At 47.6% G+C, this 17,862-nt stretch overlaps 1 protein-coding gene and 1 long non-coding RNA gene across 6 annotated transcripts in view; both read left to right on the top strand.

Moving 5' to 3' along the window:
* The first annotated feature begins 405 nt into the window (after nucleotides 1–405).
* On the top strand, nucleotides 406–5,938 carry LOC103006992 (uncharacterized). Its single transcript, XR_449640.2, has 4 exons — nucleotides 406–557; nucleotides 2,749–2,833; nucleotides 3,694–3,870; nucleotides 5,712–5,938. It is a non-coding gene; the product is annotated as an uncharacterized LOC103006992 (long non-coding RNA).
* A 4,248-nt stretch (nucleotides 5,939–10,186) lies between these two features.
* MYZAP (myocardial zonula adherens protein) overlaps nucleotides 10,187–17,862 on the top strand; it is a 94,121-nt gene continuing 86,445 nt past the window's right edge. For 3 of the 5 annotated variants that reach the window (XM_057543469.1, XM_057543470.1, XM_057543471.1), the window contains exon 1: nucleotides 10,187–10,342. In XM_057543469.1, coding sequence (XP_057399452.1) covers nucleotides 10,268–10,342 — 75 coding nt within the window. In that variant the 5' untranslated portion in view covers nucleotides 10,187–10,267. The remainder of the gene's footprint in view (nucleotides 10,343–17,862) is intronic. The other 2 variants (XM_007165936.2, XM_007165937.2) reach the window with 2 other exon arrangements.

Genomic DNA, 17,862 nt, shown 5'->3' with positions numbered 1-17,862 from the left:
AGGGCAATAAGTCCTATCTTAAATCTGCCTACTTTCATTTAACCTGTATCTGCCTGGTTTCACTTGTCTGCAGACACTTTTAAAAATGAAATACCTTTTAACCTCCTTGAGGGGACTTAATCTCGCCTCTTTCTGAGCTCAATTTCTCTCATCCGTCCTGTGTTTTACAACTGGGCTTTCCTGTCTGGGTCACTCTTCTGGCGTCACCGTTCTGTGTCTCCGCAGTGTCCCTTCTGCACGCTGGGGTGTGGCAGTGCTCCCTGTTTCTGGTCCTGGTTTGCCTGGGACTAATGGGGTTTCCTGAGACATGGGACTTCCAGTACTAAAGCCAAGAAAATCCCAGGCAAACTGGGACATGTTGGTCGTCTGTACTGAGCCCTGCTTCTTGCCTGCAGCCCCGCAGGTCTCTGGCAGCCACCCTGGTGCTTCCCAGGCCTCTTCTGGGATTCCCTGTTGCTGGGCTCAGTCTACCTGGGGCTGCAACCACACGTTGCTTACGTGCCTAGCCTCTCCTCTTTCAGCTAAACCCAGTCTCCTCATCAGCGCCTACAGCTGGGGTAAGTTCCCTTGCTGCCCCTGTGGCAAACCCTGTCTGACCCCGTCTTATCCACCCTGAATGGACTTGCAAACCCGTAGCACCATGATACTCACTCCCCAGGCCCCTGGCTCTGACAGGCACAGGGGTAGCTGAGTGGCTCTCAGGAAGGGTCATGGTGACGTGACCCAGCTGAGAGAGCTGATGAGGTAGGGGCTGCCCTGGCGTTCTGTGTGGAAGGCAGAGAGCCAGTGTGTCTGGGGGAGACATGCTGCAGCGTCCCAGGCCCTCCGCTCCCCTCTGCTCCTCTGCCAGTTGCAGGGTGTCGGGGGGGGATTGGCACTGTGTTCGTCTCTGGGCCACAGATGCCTGCTCTGATGAGTGAGTAGTCTCTGCCATGAGGGACTCACTCACGCTGGAGGAGGGTGACATGGGGACCAGTGAGTGCAAGCCGGTGTTAAGGGGTGCCACAGCATAACTGATGGAGTGATTAATTCTTCCCTTGTTTTTACTCCTGTAACTGTTTTTCCATTTCCCCCGGTCTTTCCCTAAGCCTTTCTATTGCACTGCTGCAAGGCCTTTTGTGTAGGTCCAAATCAGGAGTGCTTTTGTTCCTTAAAGCCCTGACGCAGTGGGAGATTGGTGACATTTGCTCTTGAAGGGGAGGGGGAGGAGATGACTTGCAGGGGGCAGGCAGAAGTAAGCACATTAGGGGAGGTTTGGACCAGGAGTAGATGTTTTTCCAGGTCTGTGAGCAATGGATCCCAACGGCACGCCTCTCCAGAGGGGCTGGGATCTGGAATGGACTGATCTGAACACGCTGCAGCCCTGGGGACCATGGCAAAAAACCACTCACTCACTGTAGAATGATCTACTGAATGTCTGCTCTGTGCCAGGCACCGTTGTAGACACTGGGATTACAGGAATGAACGAAACAGATGAAAACCCCTGCCCTCGTAGACCTTGGATCTTAGTTAGGGGAGATAGACACAAACCAAGTGCTCAAGACTTGGGCTTTTATCTGAAGAGCTGTGAAGCCACTGGAAGGGTTTACACAGAGGAGTGTGGGTTTAAAAGGATCACAGTGGCCTCCGTGTTGTGGATGGACTGACTAGAGGGGGCGGAGGTGAAAGACCAGTTAGGAAACTCTTTCAAGGATCCAGAGGAGAGGCGGTGGTGGCTTAAATGTTGCCGATGAAAAGGGTTTAGGTTTTGGAGATGCTTTGAAGATAAAGCCAGATAGATAAAATGTAAGCTATGAGATTAAAAGGAGAAATCATAGATGACTCCAGGAATTTTGGCCTGAGCAACTAGAAGAACAGAGTCCTAATTAACTGAACTGGGGAGGGCTGTGGCCAGAATGGGGTTTTTTGGGGGAGGGATTTTGCACAGAAATAGAGTCCCTGTGCCCCCCCCATTCCAGGCAGGGCCACACCAGCCCATATGGCTGTGTGTGGATTAGAAATGGCATCCCTTCCTCTAGCAGACACAGCTCAGTGCTGGGGGCACAGCTTGTCAAGGGGACAGTCCCTCTTACAGCCTGAAGTCCCGTTGCTGTGAACAACCTTCACAATCACATACAGAGGCCCTGCCTGGAGTGACTAGTGGTGTATCAGAAAGACCCCCGCAGGCAGGACGGGGCCAGATGGATACCTGGGGCAGTGTAAACTGAACTTAGAGAAGTAACTGTTCATATCCCTATGTCATGTTTTATAGTAAATTGTATACTTGCCTCAGCAGCTGCAGTGAGAGGAGGCCTGTTTGCATGAGATCATTAGAGGCATAAAGGCAGAAAATAATGTTAAGGAGTATTGTTGGTCTTCTTAGGATTAAAAAATAATGAATGCGTTTTGTTGTGAAGTTATATGGTCCTCTTTTGTTACATGCTAAGAGCAGATAAGTTCTCTTTATTAATCTCTCTTAATAGAGCAAACCAAATATAGGGAAAGAATAGCTTTTATTGTTTTCCAAATGTCTTACATTAGCAGTGGTATGAAACACTCAACATACTAGCTTTGAAGAAGTTGTTCCAAATCTAAAGGAGTGTTCTGTCCTCTTTACACCCAGCATTACCCCACACATGACCAGGCAATCCATAGTTTTGTTTAGAAGGGACTTCACGACATACTATAGTCATATCGTTTATATTTTATACTCTCATTCAAGCCTCATAATGACTCTAAGAGGTGGTACTATTATCTCCCATTTCACAGGAGAGGAGATTAAGCCTTGGAGAGTGGAGATGACGTACCCAGGACCCGTCAGCTAATATGTGGCAGAGCCTGAATAGACACTCTGGTTAGTTTGGCTCCAGAATCCCCCTTTGTTAAACACTGTTCCTCAGACTGACTTCGCTGATGCAAAACCTAGAATTCCACAATCCCAGGGCCACACATTTCTAGAATTTGAAGGGACTAATTGCATCTACTCTATGCCCCCTTCCTTACCTGATGCCTGAGTTCTCTCTAGTCATCCTTGATGAGATGTCTTCACCCTGGTCCTCGCACAAATGCTGGCTGATGGCATAAGAAGAAGTTTGGGAAGCTTATTAGAATGTGAATTTCTGGGCATCATCCCAGATCCACTAAATCAGAGTGTCAGGGCCCAGAAATATATCGTTACCAAGACCCCAGGTGGCTCTAGTGTGCAGCTGGGCTTGGGGAGCCCGCTAGAGCCACACTCTAGTGATGGGGAATGCCCTGCCTGCCTCACAAGTTGGTCCTGCCCATCATTTCCACCCTTAGCGATTTCTTTCCTTGATCCCCTCTCCTTGGCTAGCTCTGGCTATTAAAGTATTTCTTAGATTGCATTGAACTCCATCTCCCTGTAGCTCTTACTGGGCCCCATTCTACATTTTGGGTTACACAGAGCAAGTTTAACCACTCTGCCACAGTGCCAGCCTTTCAAGAATTGAAGTCACCAAACAACCCTCCCCCCCCAACCCCAACCCTAGTCTTTTCTTCTCTAGGGACAATATTCCCAGTTCTGCCACCTGGATCTCATTATTTAGTGTCAAGTTCTTATATCATCTGTGTCGTGTTCTTCTGAAATCATCTGGGTGGTCCTTGTTCCTTTGAACCGTGGCACCAGGACTGAAGGCCACTTCCCAGGCATGGTCCAGCACCGCACAGTGAGGACTTTTGCCTTTCTGGTTCCAGACCCTGCCTTCCTCTGCAGTCATCTTGAAATTAGAGGACACGTGCTGGGTCATAGAGAGGTGGGCTTCTGTGGAACTACTGGCCCAGCTGAGTTCCACGGACAGCCTTCATACATGACACTGCTGAGCCTGGTCCCCTGTGTCCTCTGTTGGTGTTGCTGTTGATTTTGGATGCAAGGTAAGGACCGTAGATGTATTCTTGCTGCATCCCATCTTGTCAGATTCTGCTCCTTGCTCCAGCCTCTTGAATTTGGGGATCCTGCCTCTTGCATCAGTAGATTGAGTGTTCCTTCCTCTGACCCTTTCAGACTCCGTACTCACACTGTTTTGTACCAGACTCTCTGGGCCATACAGTGGTTTAAGGTTATTGCTGTTCCAGAGATCTTTGCTCTGAGCAGTGATGTTATTGTACACACCTCGGTATCTGTATATGTATCCATATTTTATGTAGATACAGTGGACACAGCTGGTGCCCACCCATATATTCTCAGCCATCTTTTACCAGCTCTGTGTGTCTGTTTCCCAGCTTGCATGTAGCTTTGATGCTAATAGTCTGTGTTTATTAGGGACATAGAGGTTCTTTGCCCCTATGGAGTGCCACAGTGCCTGTGAGCTATATACTTCCTCTACCCTCTACCCCGTTCGAGACAATGACAGACTAGTGTAGGAGTACGAAAGCCCAGCTCTTTTGTCTGGAGGCAGGACTAACTCTGAGGTGCAACTGACATTCCAGAGCTGCCGGTGGGATCAGGCTGGATCTGGAACTTTACCTAAGATGGTGCTGTTGCTGACTTCTTCCCCTTTCTGAGTTCCCACTCCCTTCCTGGTTTCTCCTGGGGGCACTTCCTCAATAATCCCCTGCACATGGGTCCTTGGTTCAAAGTCTGCTTTTGGGAAAACCCACCTAAGATGGTGGTCATAGCATAAATAGATGTATCAGCCATTCTATATGAGTATACATAGAAACATTTCAGGGCTTTTTTATTAAAAAAAAAAAAAGCAAAAAAAATTCCTTTTTGTAGATTAGTGATTTTATTTTTGGTATAGATTCAAATACAGGTATTACTTATATGTTAACTGGTCCCAATAGGATTTACTGACCAGTCACTAAGTCAGTATCTTTTGGAACAAAACTCCTAGATCACTCAAGGAGGTACAGGGGTGGCAAAAGGAGATGTTCTTTGTACCATATGCTCAGGAAGGCCCCTAATTCCTTTAACATTTCTCACCTGACTTACTCTTTCCCTTCTATGATTTTTTTTTTTTTTTTTTTTTTGACATTGGGTGAAGCCTGCTTCCTCTTAAGGACAGGCACCAAGATGTCTTCCTGAAAAAATAAATACATAAGATTTCCACCTTTGCATCTGCAAGTTTTCTACTACAAGCCCATTTGGCTACTTGGAAAAGCCAGGAGGGTGCCTTCCTCTGGGTGTCTAGACTTTGTGTTTAACGCACGACAGAGCCCCAGAGCTAAGAAAGGGAATCACTTATCCTTTATCCATCCGTTTTCTTTACTGATTCTCCTCCCGTAGGGGTCTATGGCACTACTGATCAACTACTCACTAGCATAACGTACAATTCACAAGAATCCTCCAACTTTTGGTTGGTCACTAAGTTTTGTTGATTTTCTGCCTTTCGAATCCATCCCCTCCTTTCCTTTCCACCACCGCTGGCTCCTCTGTTCAGAGCCTCTTTATCTCTTATCAATACTATTCCTATAGACCCCAAAGCACTCACCCTGCAGTCTCTGCCTTCCATCCATACTCTTCTCTCTGCTGCCCATCATGTCACTGCCCTGCTCGCAAACCTTCACTAGCTCCCCATCACCTGCAGATCGATTCTCAACTTTATTCAAGGCCCTTTGCAGTCTAACCCCAGCCTGCTTTGTCTCCAGCCGTTCCCTCTTGTTCTGAGATTCAAGCTAGAGAGGCTAACACACATTTCCCGGACCCTCTGACCTCACTGTTTCCTTTGGCTCTCAGTCTAGAATGCCCTGACCTTTCCCTCCTCATTTTGCAGTGCCAGGTTCCATGCCGCCTTCCCAGAGGAGCCGTCCGTCTCTCTGCAGCTCAGCGCCTTGAATTCCCTTGTCCTCCGCCCACTAGAGTGCTTTGGACACATTTCAAGTCTGGCTCCTCTCCCAGTATAGGAGGTGAGCTGTCAAGGACACAGACTCTGGAGCCGTCTTGACTCGGGCTGAAGCTCAGCTCCACCACTTACTAGCGCTGGTATCATGAACAAGTTACTTCACCTCCCTGTGATGTGATTTCGTCATCTGCAAAATAGGGGACATAATAGCACCTTCCTCACTGAGTTGCTGGAAAGGTTAAGTGAGATTATGTATTTTAAGCCTCTGAACACAGTACAGTATAAGTGTTTGCTAGCATTTTACTTTGCTAAGGTCACATCTCTCTTCCCAAATTGATGTTGAGCTCCCAGAAAGTAGGGTCTGTCTTACTCCTCTCTATGTCCCCAGTGCCTTGTACATAGTAGGTGCTGGGTACCTATTTGTTCAATGAATTGACTTATTATTAGCCTGCCAGTTGCACATTCATCCATGAGTTAACAGGTAAGCACAGGATCGTCTTCAATGAGTTGTATTCCCCAGGGTGGGTCAGCAGTAGGTTCCAGCCCCTGCGTCTAGACAGGTTTATAAATTCTGCGTATCTGGGTGACTTGGCTGGGGTATTGGGTTCCTCTCAGTCTGCTTTCCTTATCTCTAGGCCCTGTTCTCTGCTTCTCAGACACCCGGTGAATATGGGGTGTTTCTTGTTCTACTTTATCCAGAGGAGCTTTGTAATTCAATACCCTTGTCCTTGGGTTGGAAATGCGTCCTTTCTGTATTGTGAAAGTTTGGCCTCTGTTTGGCATTCAGAACGGGAATATGCCAGGACTTTGGGATGTTGTGACACCTGAACGGAAGGGGGAAAAAAAGAGAAGCCTCAGAGACATAAGAGTGCAAAGGGCAAAAATACCAACAAGCCAGGCATCGCTTGGGCTCACCTCTTCTGTGCCCTGTTCAGTGATTCCATTCCTGATTGGTTCTGCCAAGAAATAAAGGTAGTCTTTGCCACTCAGGACTTTGCTGGAGAAATGGGTCCCATCATAAGCTCCTCAACGAAAGATGCCGATAGAGAGTCTGGAGAGGGTTTTGTAGAGAGTAACACGGACAATTCAGAAAGCAGAAGCTGGAGCATATGAGAGAGAAGTCTAGGAGCTGGGATGGGAGAAGGAGGTGCAATCTAGTGACTGATTTCAAGAAAATGAAGGGTGTTGATACAGACATCTAGAATTTTCTACAGACCTGTGCTTCAGCAGAGAAATTTAGGACAGCTTTTAGGCATATGTGGCTATTACTGTGGATGGGAATGGGTGGCGGCTGAGAGTTCTGTTATAGCATCTCTTCCCTCCAGCCCAGTGGCACTCCTCTGTCACCAGTGCTCAGGGAGGGCCCAGAGTAGGCTGGGGCAGTGCTGAAAGGGAGCAAGCAGGGGGGCTGTCCCTACCAGAGCCCCATCCCTGCCCCCCATGTCTGCCCTCTTCCTACTCACAGTTCTAGACCAGGAGGACTTCTGGTGGGGGCAGAAGTGCTTGGCCTTTGACTCCTCTTTCAAAAAGGGTCAATCCTTCCTTTTGATCTTCTTCTCCCAGAACTCTTCATGGAAGTCCTAGTTCCTAGACTATGACTTCCTTTTTGACTTTTTCCTTTCTCTGCCAGATCTACCTTTTCATTGGTTTTTCCATCCCTACTTGTCTTCCTATTTTCCTGCTGCTTCTCCTTTTCCACTTTCTGGGGGCTCCCACTCCCCTCTGTCTTGCAGTTCCTTAGATGTTGGCCTGGCATGGGGGGGCTGTGTCATAAGCCAGAGCCTGGCATCTGCCCACCCACACCACCTGCAGCCCTTAGTGACAGCTGGCGTGGGGAACTTTCCTGGCTGGGACAATCCTGGGGCTCTGGCTGCTTCAGCTGGCAAACCGCTTGGAGACCCCTGCCTACCTTAGAAGCTGGGTTAGCAAGGGTCTTAGTTTTAGTTTTGCTTGGCCATGAGTGAGTTGAAGTATTGCTCTGTAATATCATTTCTTTTTTTTTTCTTTCTCTTTGTTTCTTTCTTTCTTTATTTGGCCATGCTGTGTGGCTAGTGGGATCTTAGTTTCCCGGACCAAGGATTGAACCCAGGCCATGGCAATGAAAGCGCCCAGTCCTAATCACTGGACGGCCAGGGAACTCCCTGTAATATCATTTCTTCATTCATTCAACATTATTGTGCACTTGAAACATGCCAATTACTCTGTAATATCATTTCTTCACTCATTCAATATTTATTGTGTACTTACAACATGCCAATTACTGTTCTAGCCACTGGGCAGGCAGGGATGTAAACAAGATCCAGTTCCCACCAAGAGCTCACAAGCTAATGTGTAGTCTGCTGCTTTTGTAATGAAGTGTAATAGAGTATAAAAAAGGATTAACGATATGAAAAAAACTTGGATAATGGAGAAATGAATCCATGCCCCACCCTTCCTCTCAAATGCTGACTCCATCTTGAGTGATCACTTGGGTGTTTGCCATAATATAAATAAACATCGGTGATGCCAGGTTATTTGACTCTGAACAGCTGCCCATTTCCTAGAAAGGAAAACCTCAAGGCAACATAACAGCAATAATCATTAGCCTCTTTCTACTGAGGTAATCATGCAGATATCTCTAAGCCATATTGGCTTTCAACAGCTGTGTTTTGACAACTTTTTGTTTATTTATTTTTTTATTTTTATTGAAGTGCTGTACACCGAAACTAGCACAACATTGACCACGTTTTATTGAAAGGCAGACCCATCTTTTAGTCACATAAAACTCTCCCAAGAAAAGGGGCCTTCACGGAAATAACGTGGGGAAAGACCTCTCATGAATGACCTCTTTTTAGAAGGGTGGGTGGATAGGAAGATGCCGGAGGTCTATAGTTAAAAAAAAAAAAAAAAAGTAGACCTGGAGTTAGAAGATTGGAGGTCTAGTCCCAGCTGTTCGCCAGTTAACCTAATGCCCCTAGGTCTCAGTTCCCTCATTTGTAAAATGGGATGATAACAGTATCCACGTTTTTGGTCACGGTGAGACTTTGAGGAGAAAAGGCAGATGAAGCGAGTATTGTAGAATGCAGACATAGCTGGGATGATGATGGTGACAGAGATGTTAAAGCACAGGCTGTGTGACATTGGGAAAGTCCCTTAGATACTCTGGCTTCAGTTTCCTCATCTGCGGAAGGAGCAAATCTCAGAGGATCAGTTGGAATTCTGTTCAGCAACAGTTCTTACGTTCCTTGGGTATCTTCTGTGTTGGTGCCACACTGAGAATTCAGAGCAGGGTGAGGCTGGGCCCTCACTCTCCAGAAGCTCACCGTGGGGGAAGGGAACAGACACACACACTGATGACTCTTCTTTTGACAAGACATGGTCTCAAAAAGCATCGAGGTTCATGGGTGTAAGTGTTCAGGGCAGGAGGGTCCTGGAGAGCTTGGTAGGGAGGGAGTGTTTGGGCTTTGAAGGGTGAGTGGAGAGGGATTGTCTTCCCCTGTTGAGAAACATTTATCCTCAGGATAAAGGCCAAACTCTTCAGCTAAGCACAGCAGGTTCTTCGTGATCTGGCCCAGCGCCCTTCTGCTGCTTGTCTACCGTTTGCCCCTTGCACTGTGGTATTTTCAGTTACTAAAAAATCTACCAAACCTTCTCTTGCCTTCCACCATCTTTGCGCTTGCCAGTTCCTTTGGCCTCCTCCCTCTGCTAGGGGGGCAGCAGAGTGGATAAGCAAGGCACTAGGGTCAGACTGTGCGGTCCATCTTAGCTTTGCCACTTTCCAGCCAGTGGGGCCCCTGCCTTGTTACTTAATCTCTTGGTGAGTCAGTGTCCTCATCTGCAAAATGGGGATACAGGACAATAATAGTGCCTACCTCAAACGGTGGTTGTGAGGATTAAATGAGGTAATACATGAAAAGTACTTGCAGCCGGGGTCACAGGAACCATTACATAAATATGAGCAGTTGTGATGAATATTCAATGCCTGGCTTGCTTCTACTTGTATTTTAGGTCTTAGGTTAGTCATCACCTCCTCTGGGAAGACTTTTCCTACCCAGGCTAACTCCTAAGGCCACGTTGTGAGCTCCCACGGGTATCACCTCTTCTACCAAAGCACCGACACCAGTTATCTTTCGGTATCCCCACCAGATTGCAAACTCCACAGGATAGGGGCCCGTGGATTGTTTTGGCTGCTGGAAGGGACACCTGGTAGGCACTCAGTCCCGCCCCGGGACTGATCCTGGGAGGGCGCAGAGCCGCGGGGGAAGGTTGGTGACCAACACGGGCTGGGTCTGCGCCCTCGGGAGAAAATGCAGCTGGACGAGTCAGGCGAGTGCGGGACCCCGCCCCGGCTCCTCCCCCAGCCGGGCCTCAGCCCCGCCCCCGCGCTGCCCCTGCCGGCGCTACTGGCCTGCGCGGTCCCCACCCTCCCCGCCTCCAGCGGGGCGGCCCCCGGCTTATTCCACTCGCGAGAAGCACCGCGCCGAGCCCGCCACCAACGCCGCTGAGGGATGCTGCGCTCCACGTCCACAGTCACGCTGCTCTCGAGCGGCGGCTCCAGCGCTCCCGGGGCGCCCAACAGGAGGGTGAGTAGCAGCTGTCCCGCTTCCTGTCCAGGCCGCCGGGCTGTCGGGGTCTGGGGATGGAGAGGCACGGAAACCGGTCCCTTGGCCCTGACACCCCACCTGGACTCAATTTTAGGTCCTGTCTCAGCTCTGAACGAGACCTTTCTTTTCTACGCCCCAGAGGCGCCGCACTGGCTCGAAGGGCTTAGGGGACTTCAGGGAATTCCCAGAGATTTCCTCCCCTTCCTGCCTCGCCTATCAAGCCAAGTGTATTGGTGGCACCAGTTTAAAAAGCAAGGGAAACTTTCTGCATTGTCCCTATCTTGAGACTCAAAGGTAATGAATGTCTTTAACACCCAAACTTTCCTCCTTCCAGCGATGAAAAGAAAGGGCCACTTGTCCCCCCTCGTGATAGAGTAACACTGATTTGGAGTGCGCTTAATCTAGGTAGGCTTCATTTTTATCAATACAGAGTAGAAATTAGCTGCTGGCCACCTAGGAGCCCAGTTGTGGGACTTGGGTTTATGCAAACTGCTTTCTTCTTTCTAATTTAAGTATTAGCACAGTGGGCACCATCTTCACCTAGGTTGCCCTTTGGAAGTGATGTTTCTTTGCCATCTTTGTTGCATCTTTTCTCATCTCTCCAGATGCTCTGTGAAAGAAATGCTAGCCACATCGTTCCCATTTCATATCTCTTCCAAGACTGGTACCTCAGAGCATACTGCCAGGGCTTTGGTTTGTGCCTTTTTGGTTCATTTGTTCATTATGATGTTCACTACTCATCATTTGGGTGAGTACTTTTCTGAGGTTGAGACTTCTCTAATCATATTTCCCCTAGGTTTAGCTAAACAAGTAGGCAAGTCCAAGCCAGGGCCCCCTTTGGTACTCCTATCTGTTTTCTAGTCTTGTAGATGTGCTTATTTGATTTTGTATACCTCAACCAAGTGACTAGCAGTCGTCTTCAATGCTGTTTTTCTTTAGCTCTGGAAGAAAGACTCTGTGTTACTCCTGGGTCTGGGCCAAGTGATGGGTTCAGATATGTGCACGTGCACCACTTAGGGCTGACAGAACTCTGGTTGTCCAATCATTAGCTTCATAAAGAAAGATCCCCATTAGGTCCAAGTGGGTTTCCAACCACAATCCAAGCCTTACACCAAGATGGGTATTTGCCTTTTTTTTGGGAAATCCTTCTCAGTTGGAACATAATTATGACTGAGAAAGAATGAAGTCACTGAAAAGCTAGCCCTGAGCCTGGACAGGGTCACACATGGGACCAGATTGCATTAAATTCTCTAGGTCCCCCTCCAGAGTGGGTACTAGTTGGGTGGCTAAAGTGATAATGGGTGGATGAAATGTGACTAGTATAATAGGTAACTTTCCTGAAGTTTTTTTTATCAAATATTTACTTTCAAGTATTTCTTTAGTTGTAAGTGCTGTGGTGTCTGGCACAATGAACACACTACTGAGAAGGCTTTGCTCTTTGAATAAGACAACTGAAATACTTTGGACTGAAGGGGTCTGCGCCCTGAATCAGACCGTGTAGGGCTGCTCTGAGCACATGGGTAGGTTCTGCAAAGAAGATATCTAAAGTTTCTAGGGTCCCCTTTATGACTTCCAGCTCTGCTCAGGATTTGCAAGTGGCACAAGTACTGTGTGTGTGTGTGTGTGTGTGTGTGTGTGTGTAAACTATGATCTTTGATTAATTGATTTATTAAACAATGTTTATAGATCTGTGTGATGCAGGGCTAGATATTGGGGTCCACTCTAACTGTGGGTGCAGACATTGTCACAGACTACCATATACAAAGTGATGGTTGTAATAGTGGGGTAGAGTGTTGACAAGGTTGTGTTGAAGCTAAAAGAAAAGGTTCTTCTTGAAGCATCTGAGGAAGGCCTCCCTCTGTAGGAGACATTTGTGTTTAGTCTTGCAGGATGAGTGGGACTTTGTGAGGCAATTGACATCATTGAGATACTGAAAAAAGGAAATATGATTCTTCTAAATGGGACTCTTGGCATATACTGTATAACAGTGGTGTATTGGACCTGCGTTAGGGCAAAACACTTATTTTTTGGAAAAACAAGAACAGGATGCCTTGAAAATAAAATTGTAGACCAAACAAGTGAAAAGCAAAAAAGTGTTCCCTAAGTTGAAAGTTTTTCAATAAACTCTGTATTGTTCTGTCTTTCCTCTGAGATATTGGACAAGTGATGGTCTTGAACAGTAACAAGTTAGCCACTAAAATAACATTTCTGTTTCATCCAAAGAGCTTACCAAATTAGGGACTGCAGGGGAACCGGGATGTGTTGATCCAGGCATTCAAGCCAACCAGAAGTGGCGCTGACAGCTGACACTGAGCAGGGAGTTCTCTGAGTCAGCCACCAGGGTGGTATGGCCAGACCAGACTGTCACTAGTTATCCTTTGTTCAATAGCTGCCACCTACAATTTGTACTTCCTTCTTATCTGAAATCTCTCAAGGGAAAAAAAAAAAAAAACAGGTGGGAGAGTAATTTCTGTCAGCTGATAAACAAAGCTCTGAGAGGCATTTATGGATGCCAACCAGCAGGGGTTATAAAATTAAAAAAAAAAATCTGCCTTCAAACCAGTTGTGCACTAAAAATAGTTTTATCTATGGCAACAGCAGGAAGATAAATTGGCTGGAGAATAACCATAGACAGGTTGGTGACCTTGGAGAATAAACGTTTTTTAAAAGGTTGACGTTGCTTTGTGATTTGGAAAGGAATTTTGTAAATGCAGTTAATCCCACTGAATGAGACTTTGCAGTGAAAGGTCAGTTGTGTGGCCAGGTTGTGTGCTTTGGGGGGAAGGCACGTGTTGCTTTGGGCAGCCAGATATATTTGGTTGAGCTGTTCAGCGAGGGTGGTGTGAGATGATAGACTTGTCAAGGGTTCCCCCAGCACCATGCTCTGTCGATAATAAGAGACTGTTGGCTACTGTTACTGGTATTGTGGCCCCTCAGTGGCACATAAAAAAACAAAACCAAACCCAACAAGGCCACAGGGATAGGACTGTCTCGTGGCCTGCTCTTGCCAATATTTCTTTGTATTTGGCAAAGGCTTCCTCCGTTCACAGCTGGAATGGTCTGCTCAGTCATTACTTCCTCACTCTCCTGGGTCCCATTTCTGTCTGATAGGCTCAAAAGAAAGAATTCTCCTTAGCTGGCCAGTGAATGGGTCAGACAGGTGTTTACCTCACTTCCTTTTCCTTTCACAGAAACATCTATGTGCATAACTTCTGTATCATCCTATGGGGCTCTGAGGAAGGGACACTGGGCATTGTGGGACCTCAGCGTCTGGTGAGCCATCCCCCAGGGAGGGGATGGGCAGGGGACCCGCTGTACTCAGAAAACAGTTGGCCGCTCCCCTGGGACCTCCTGAACCCAGTTGAGGGGTTTTAGCCAAAAAGCCTCTGCCACTAAGAATTGATAGTTGTAGGCTCAGAAAAAAAATGTCCCGACTTCTCTACTTTGGTTCACCCATCTCGCTGTGTCAGATGTAGGATGAAGGGACCTGAGTTCTGGGGATTCTTAAGGAAACCTGAGACCCGGAGGTTGGGTGTTACCACTGAGCTACTGGTCACTTAGGAAACCCTTTCAGGTCAGCCTCAAAAATTGTAGAATTGAGTGCAGGGAGCTGTGGATCCTGGGCTAACTAACTAGAGACCAAGTTGAAATGTTTCGATCTAAAATATAATACTTTCAGTGATTACGGGTGTTACGGTCTTCTTGCTTCCTGCAGCCATCTCTCTCAGCCGAAAACTGTCCTGGTAGATATTCCCCAGCACACAGAATAGTAACACAGAGGTATTTACCTCTTTCCCTCCTTAGAAGAGTGATATTTCCTAAATGTCAGTCACCTTGTTGACTGTTCTTTGTCTTTTAAGGCCAGAGTGATCCCTCTAAAATGCAGTTACCTAGCTCCTCTACTTCAAGACCCCCCTCAGTCTTGTACCCTCAGGAACAAGCACAAACCCCCTTAGTTTAGTACCCAGGGCCTTCTGATCTGGCCTTTGCCTTTGCCTTCCCCTTCCCCCTCCTCATGCATACTCTTTGCAGTTGTCCCCAATTACTTGCTGTTCCCCAAGCTTTTGATGCTATTCCTAGCCTCTGACGAAGGGTCGGCTCCTCCAGGAAGTCTGCTCTGAACCCCCTCTTCCGTGTTCCCCTAGAGGCCTGTGCACCCCATCATTGCTCCTATCTATGATCAGCTACTTGAGAAGGTTTCAGGACCCTGCCTCCCCAAGCCTGGTGTAATAGGTGCTTAAAAGGAAGAGTGTCACCAGGGTCCTCAAACAGCCACCCTTAACACTGAGTTGGCAAACGGGAAAACAGGAAGAGAAGCTTGGGATGAAGCCAGCCCGTGACCTCTGGCCCACCTGGGCAGGAAGCAGGTGTCCTGTGGATGGGAGTGTCGGCCCAGGTGAGGAGTTTGACAGCTCTGGGAAGGCCTCCAAGTATTCCAGGTGCTTCATCCTGTTGCATTGTCGGAGTTTCATTCCTTTGGTTAAGTAAGTGGTTCTCTACTCTGGTTATGCACGGAATACCGAGAAGCTTAAAATACCTCTGCCCAGGCCCCAGCCCAGACCGTCTAAATGAGAACATTGGAAAGTAGAGAATAACATCAGCATTGTTTAGGCAGCTCCCCGGGTGATTCTAATGTGCGGCCGAGGATTGGAACTCTTCCTTCCAGGGTTGCTCTCCCAGAGAGCTTTCCTGGAAATGCAGACAGTCCTGGGCCTGTGTTCTGAAAGGTCCCTTTGCCTTGGTGGAAGGGCAAGGTGGTGGTGGGGGTCAGGGTGGAGGAGTCATAATACGCCAGGTCACACTGGTGTCTGTGTGTGTTCGTACCTGTGTTTTTCTCTCTGGGTCTTGGCATTCGGGGCACATGGTAAGCCTGGTACAGATGAGCCAGCTAGAGCAGGAAGGAGAAGTCACCATCCTCCTACTTATGAATTTTGTCTGTTGTCAGCCCTGACACAGAATAGGGTGTTCCAGGACACTTTATACCGCCTGGAAGAAGTGTCCAAGTACGTAGGTTAAGGGTTGGCAAGCTACAACCCCGTAGTCAGATCCAGCCCTCTACCTGTTTTGTATACTCTGAGCTAAGAATGGTTGTTACAGGGCTTGCAGACCCTCAGTGTTTACTATCTGGCCCTCTACGGAAAAAATTTGCCCCACCCTGATGTAGATAATCAGGCCTGCAAGTTCAGGGCCAAAGCCTACTTCAAAGTAAGAGGCCTACTTCAGACGGGGCAGGCCCTGTTTCACCTGTGTATTCCAGAGATTTTATGCTTGTGCTGAGCAGAGGGATTGTGGTGTCCGTCCTCCCAGCCACAACCTTAGTGGCCACACCTTCTGTTGTTAGGCGGAGCTGGGCAGGGTCCCACGGTCACAAAGTGGACCAGGCCTGAGGGAAGTGTAAATGCACTTGGCTCATTTCCTTAGGGAAATCCATGTTCGTAAACTGATGAGCAAACCCGGCACCTCCCTAGGTCATCTTCACCCGTTTTTATTTGAGAGGGACAGTTTTCCCTCGGGTGAGCCCAGGTACCTGAAGCTGAGAGCATGATGGTACGTGGATCCCAGAATCCCCCCTCCATGGGGACCAGCTTTCTGCCTTCACAAAGGGGGTTAGAAACAAGTCCCCAGAGGCCCGGCTTTGCTCCTAGGTGCCCTGATTGCAGACAAGGGCTCGGTTGTGTATCTTCTTGTGGAAGAGGCTTGAATGCTCGCTGCCCCTGCCTTGCTATTCCTCCCGTGGGGGTTGGTTTGAAGAAAGTGGAAGGCTCTCTGGGGAGTTTCAGGTACATTCTCCTTACCGTGTTTTAGTTCAACCTAAAAAGAAACCCACACTGATATTTACTGAGCAGGGCCTATTATGTGTTGATACTGTGCTGAGTGCTGTAAGGGCTACAAAAGCAATTACGGTACAAAGCCTACTTGGGAGCCCTGTTTCCCCCTCTCCAGTCCATGTTGTTGGGTGTGGAACATAATAGGAGGTACTCAATAATTGCTATTGAATCACTGAACTCAGGTTTGAGTGTTAGTCCCTTCCTCCAGAAATTTAAATGGCTCCCCAATGTCTTCCATTAGAGGCCTTGCTTTGCCATCAGGCATTTGTAGCTTGTCAGAGTTTGGCCCCTACCTGTTTGTCCATTTTCCTCCCCCACTGTTGCTCAGGCTGCAGGCCCATTTACCATTTTCAGAACATGCCAATGTCTATGCCTTCGGCCAGCCTGGAATGACTGCCTTGCCTGGTAATTATCTGTTGTTATTCTGATGATGGATTCTCCCAACCTCACTGACCCAAGCAGTCCTTTCTGTCTTTCTATACCCAGCTCAAATGTCATCTCTAGGAGCCTTCCGACGTACTCCCACCTCCAGTTAAGATGATTGTTCTCCTTCCTATATTCCCAGGGTAAAAAAGACGACTTACAGAGTTCTAAGCCCTAACTAAGTTCTAAGCCTAACAGTTCTAACTGTTCTAAGCCCTTTTCATTAGTTTTTTCATTAGTTTATTTAATCCTCACCACAATTTCAAGAGAGTGGTTCTGCAGTATTGTTAGCTGTGTTTTACAACTAAAGTAACTGAAGCAATAAAGATTAAGTAGCTTTCCAAAGGTTTCATAGCTAGTAGGTGTCAGAACCAAAATTGGAGCCCAGAAGTGCAGTTCCATCGTGCCTTAACCACAAACTACCCTGTCTCTCCCAATATTATATTGGTTATACCAAGTGCTCTTGATTGCCCTTTGTGGGTGTGTTTCTGGATTATGAGCCTCTATGGGCATGGCTGTTTCTTTTCCATATTAGTACCCTCATAGCCCTTAAAAGTATTTTACAAGTAGTGGGTGCTCAGTACTTGAAGTACACTAAGTCCATCTTCCTGCTTTTGATGCACTAGAAGGGACCCTTTCGTATAGGGACGGCTGGTCCAGCAGTAGTGTTCAGGGTAAGTTAGATTCAGCTCTCCTCAAAGTTCAGAACACAGGGCTGAGCCAGCTGCCGTGGGAACCCCTGGAATAAACTACCTTACCTGCCTCTCAGGTACTGTCCAGCCTGGGCTGCTGTGGGTATTATGTACCTGAGTGTCAGGAAACCATGAAGGTCAGCATCGTAAAATGCTCAGAGAGATAAGCAACGCTGCCTTGGTCTTACTCAGTGGGACATTTTCCCATGGGGAGATTCCTGAAAGTGAATGACTAAAGGGAGGTAAACTCTACTGGGTCAACCTATCAGATGCATTCAGGGGTTACTTAGTGCTTCTGTAAAGAAATTCAGAGTACTTTTTAGACCTTTGGGATGTTCTCTTTGCTGCTCCTGAAGCAGTCCTGTGGGTCTAGGAAGGATTGATCTCTCTCTCTCTCTCTCTCTCTCTCTCTCTGTCTGATATAGTTGCTCTCAATCTTTATTTTTGCTATGACTACTACGATTTTTAATTTAAAAACTTACACATACTTGGAACAGGGGTAGACATCGCAGAAATCCCACTTTCCAAAGATCGCCACCACTACCACCAGCAGCAG

Source organism: Balaenoptera acutorostrata, chromosome 3 (assembly GCF_949987535.1).
Source record: "Balaenoptera acutorostrata chromosome 3, mBalAcu1.1, whole genome shotgun sequence".
Lineage (NCBI taxonomy): Eukaryota > Metazoa > Chordata > Mammalia > Artiodactyla > Balaenopteridae > Balaenoptera > Balaenoptera acutorostrata.
This window is presented reverse-complemented; position numbering and strand designations above follow the sequence as displayed.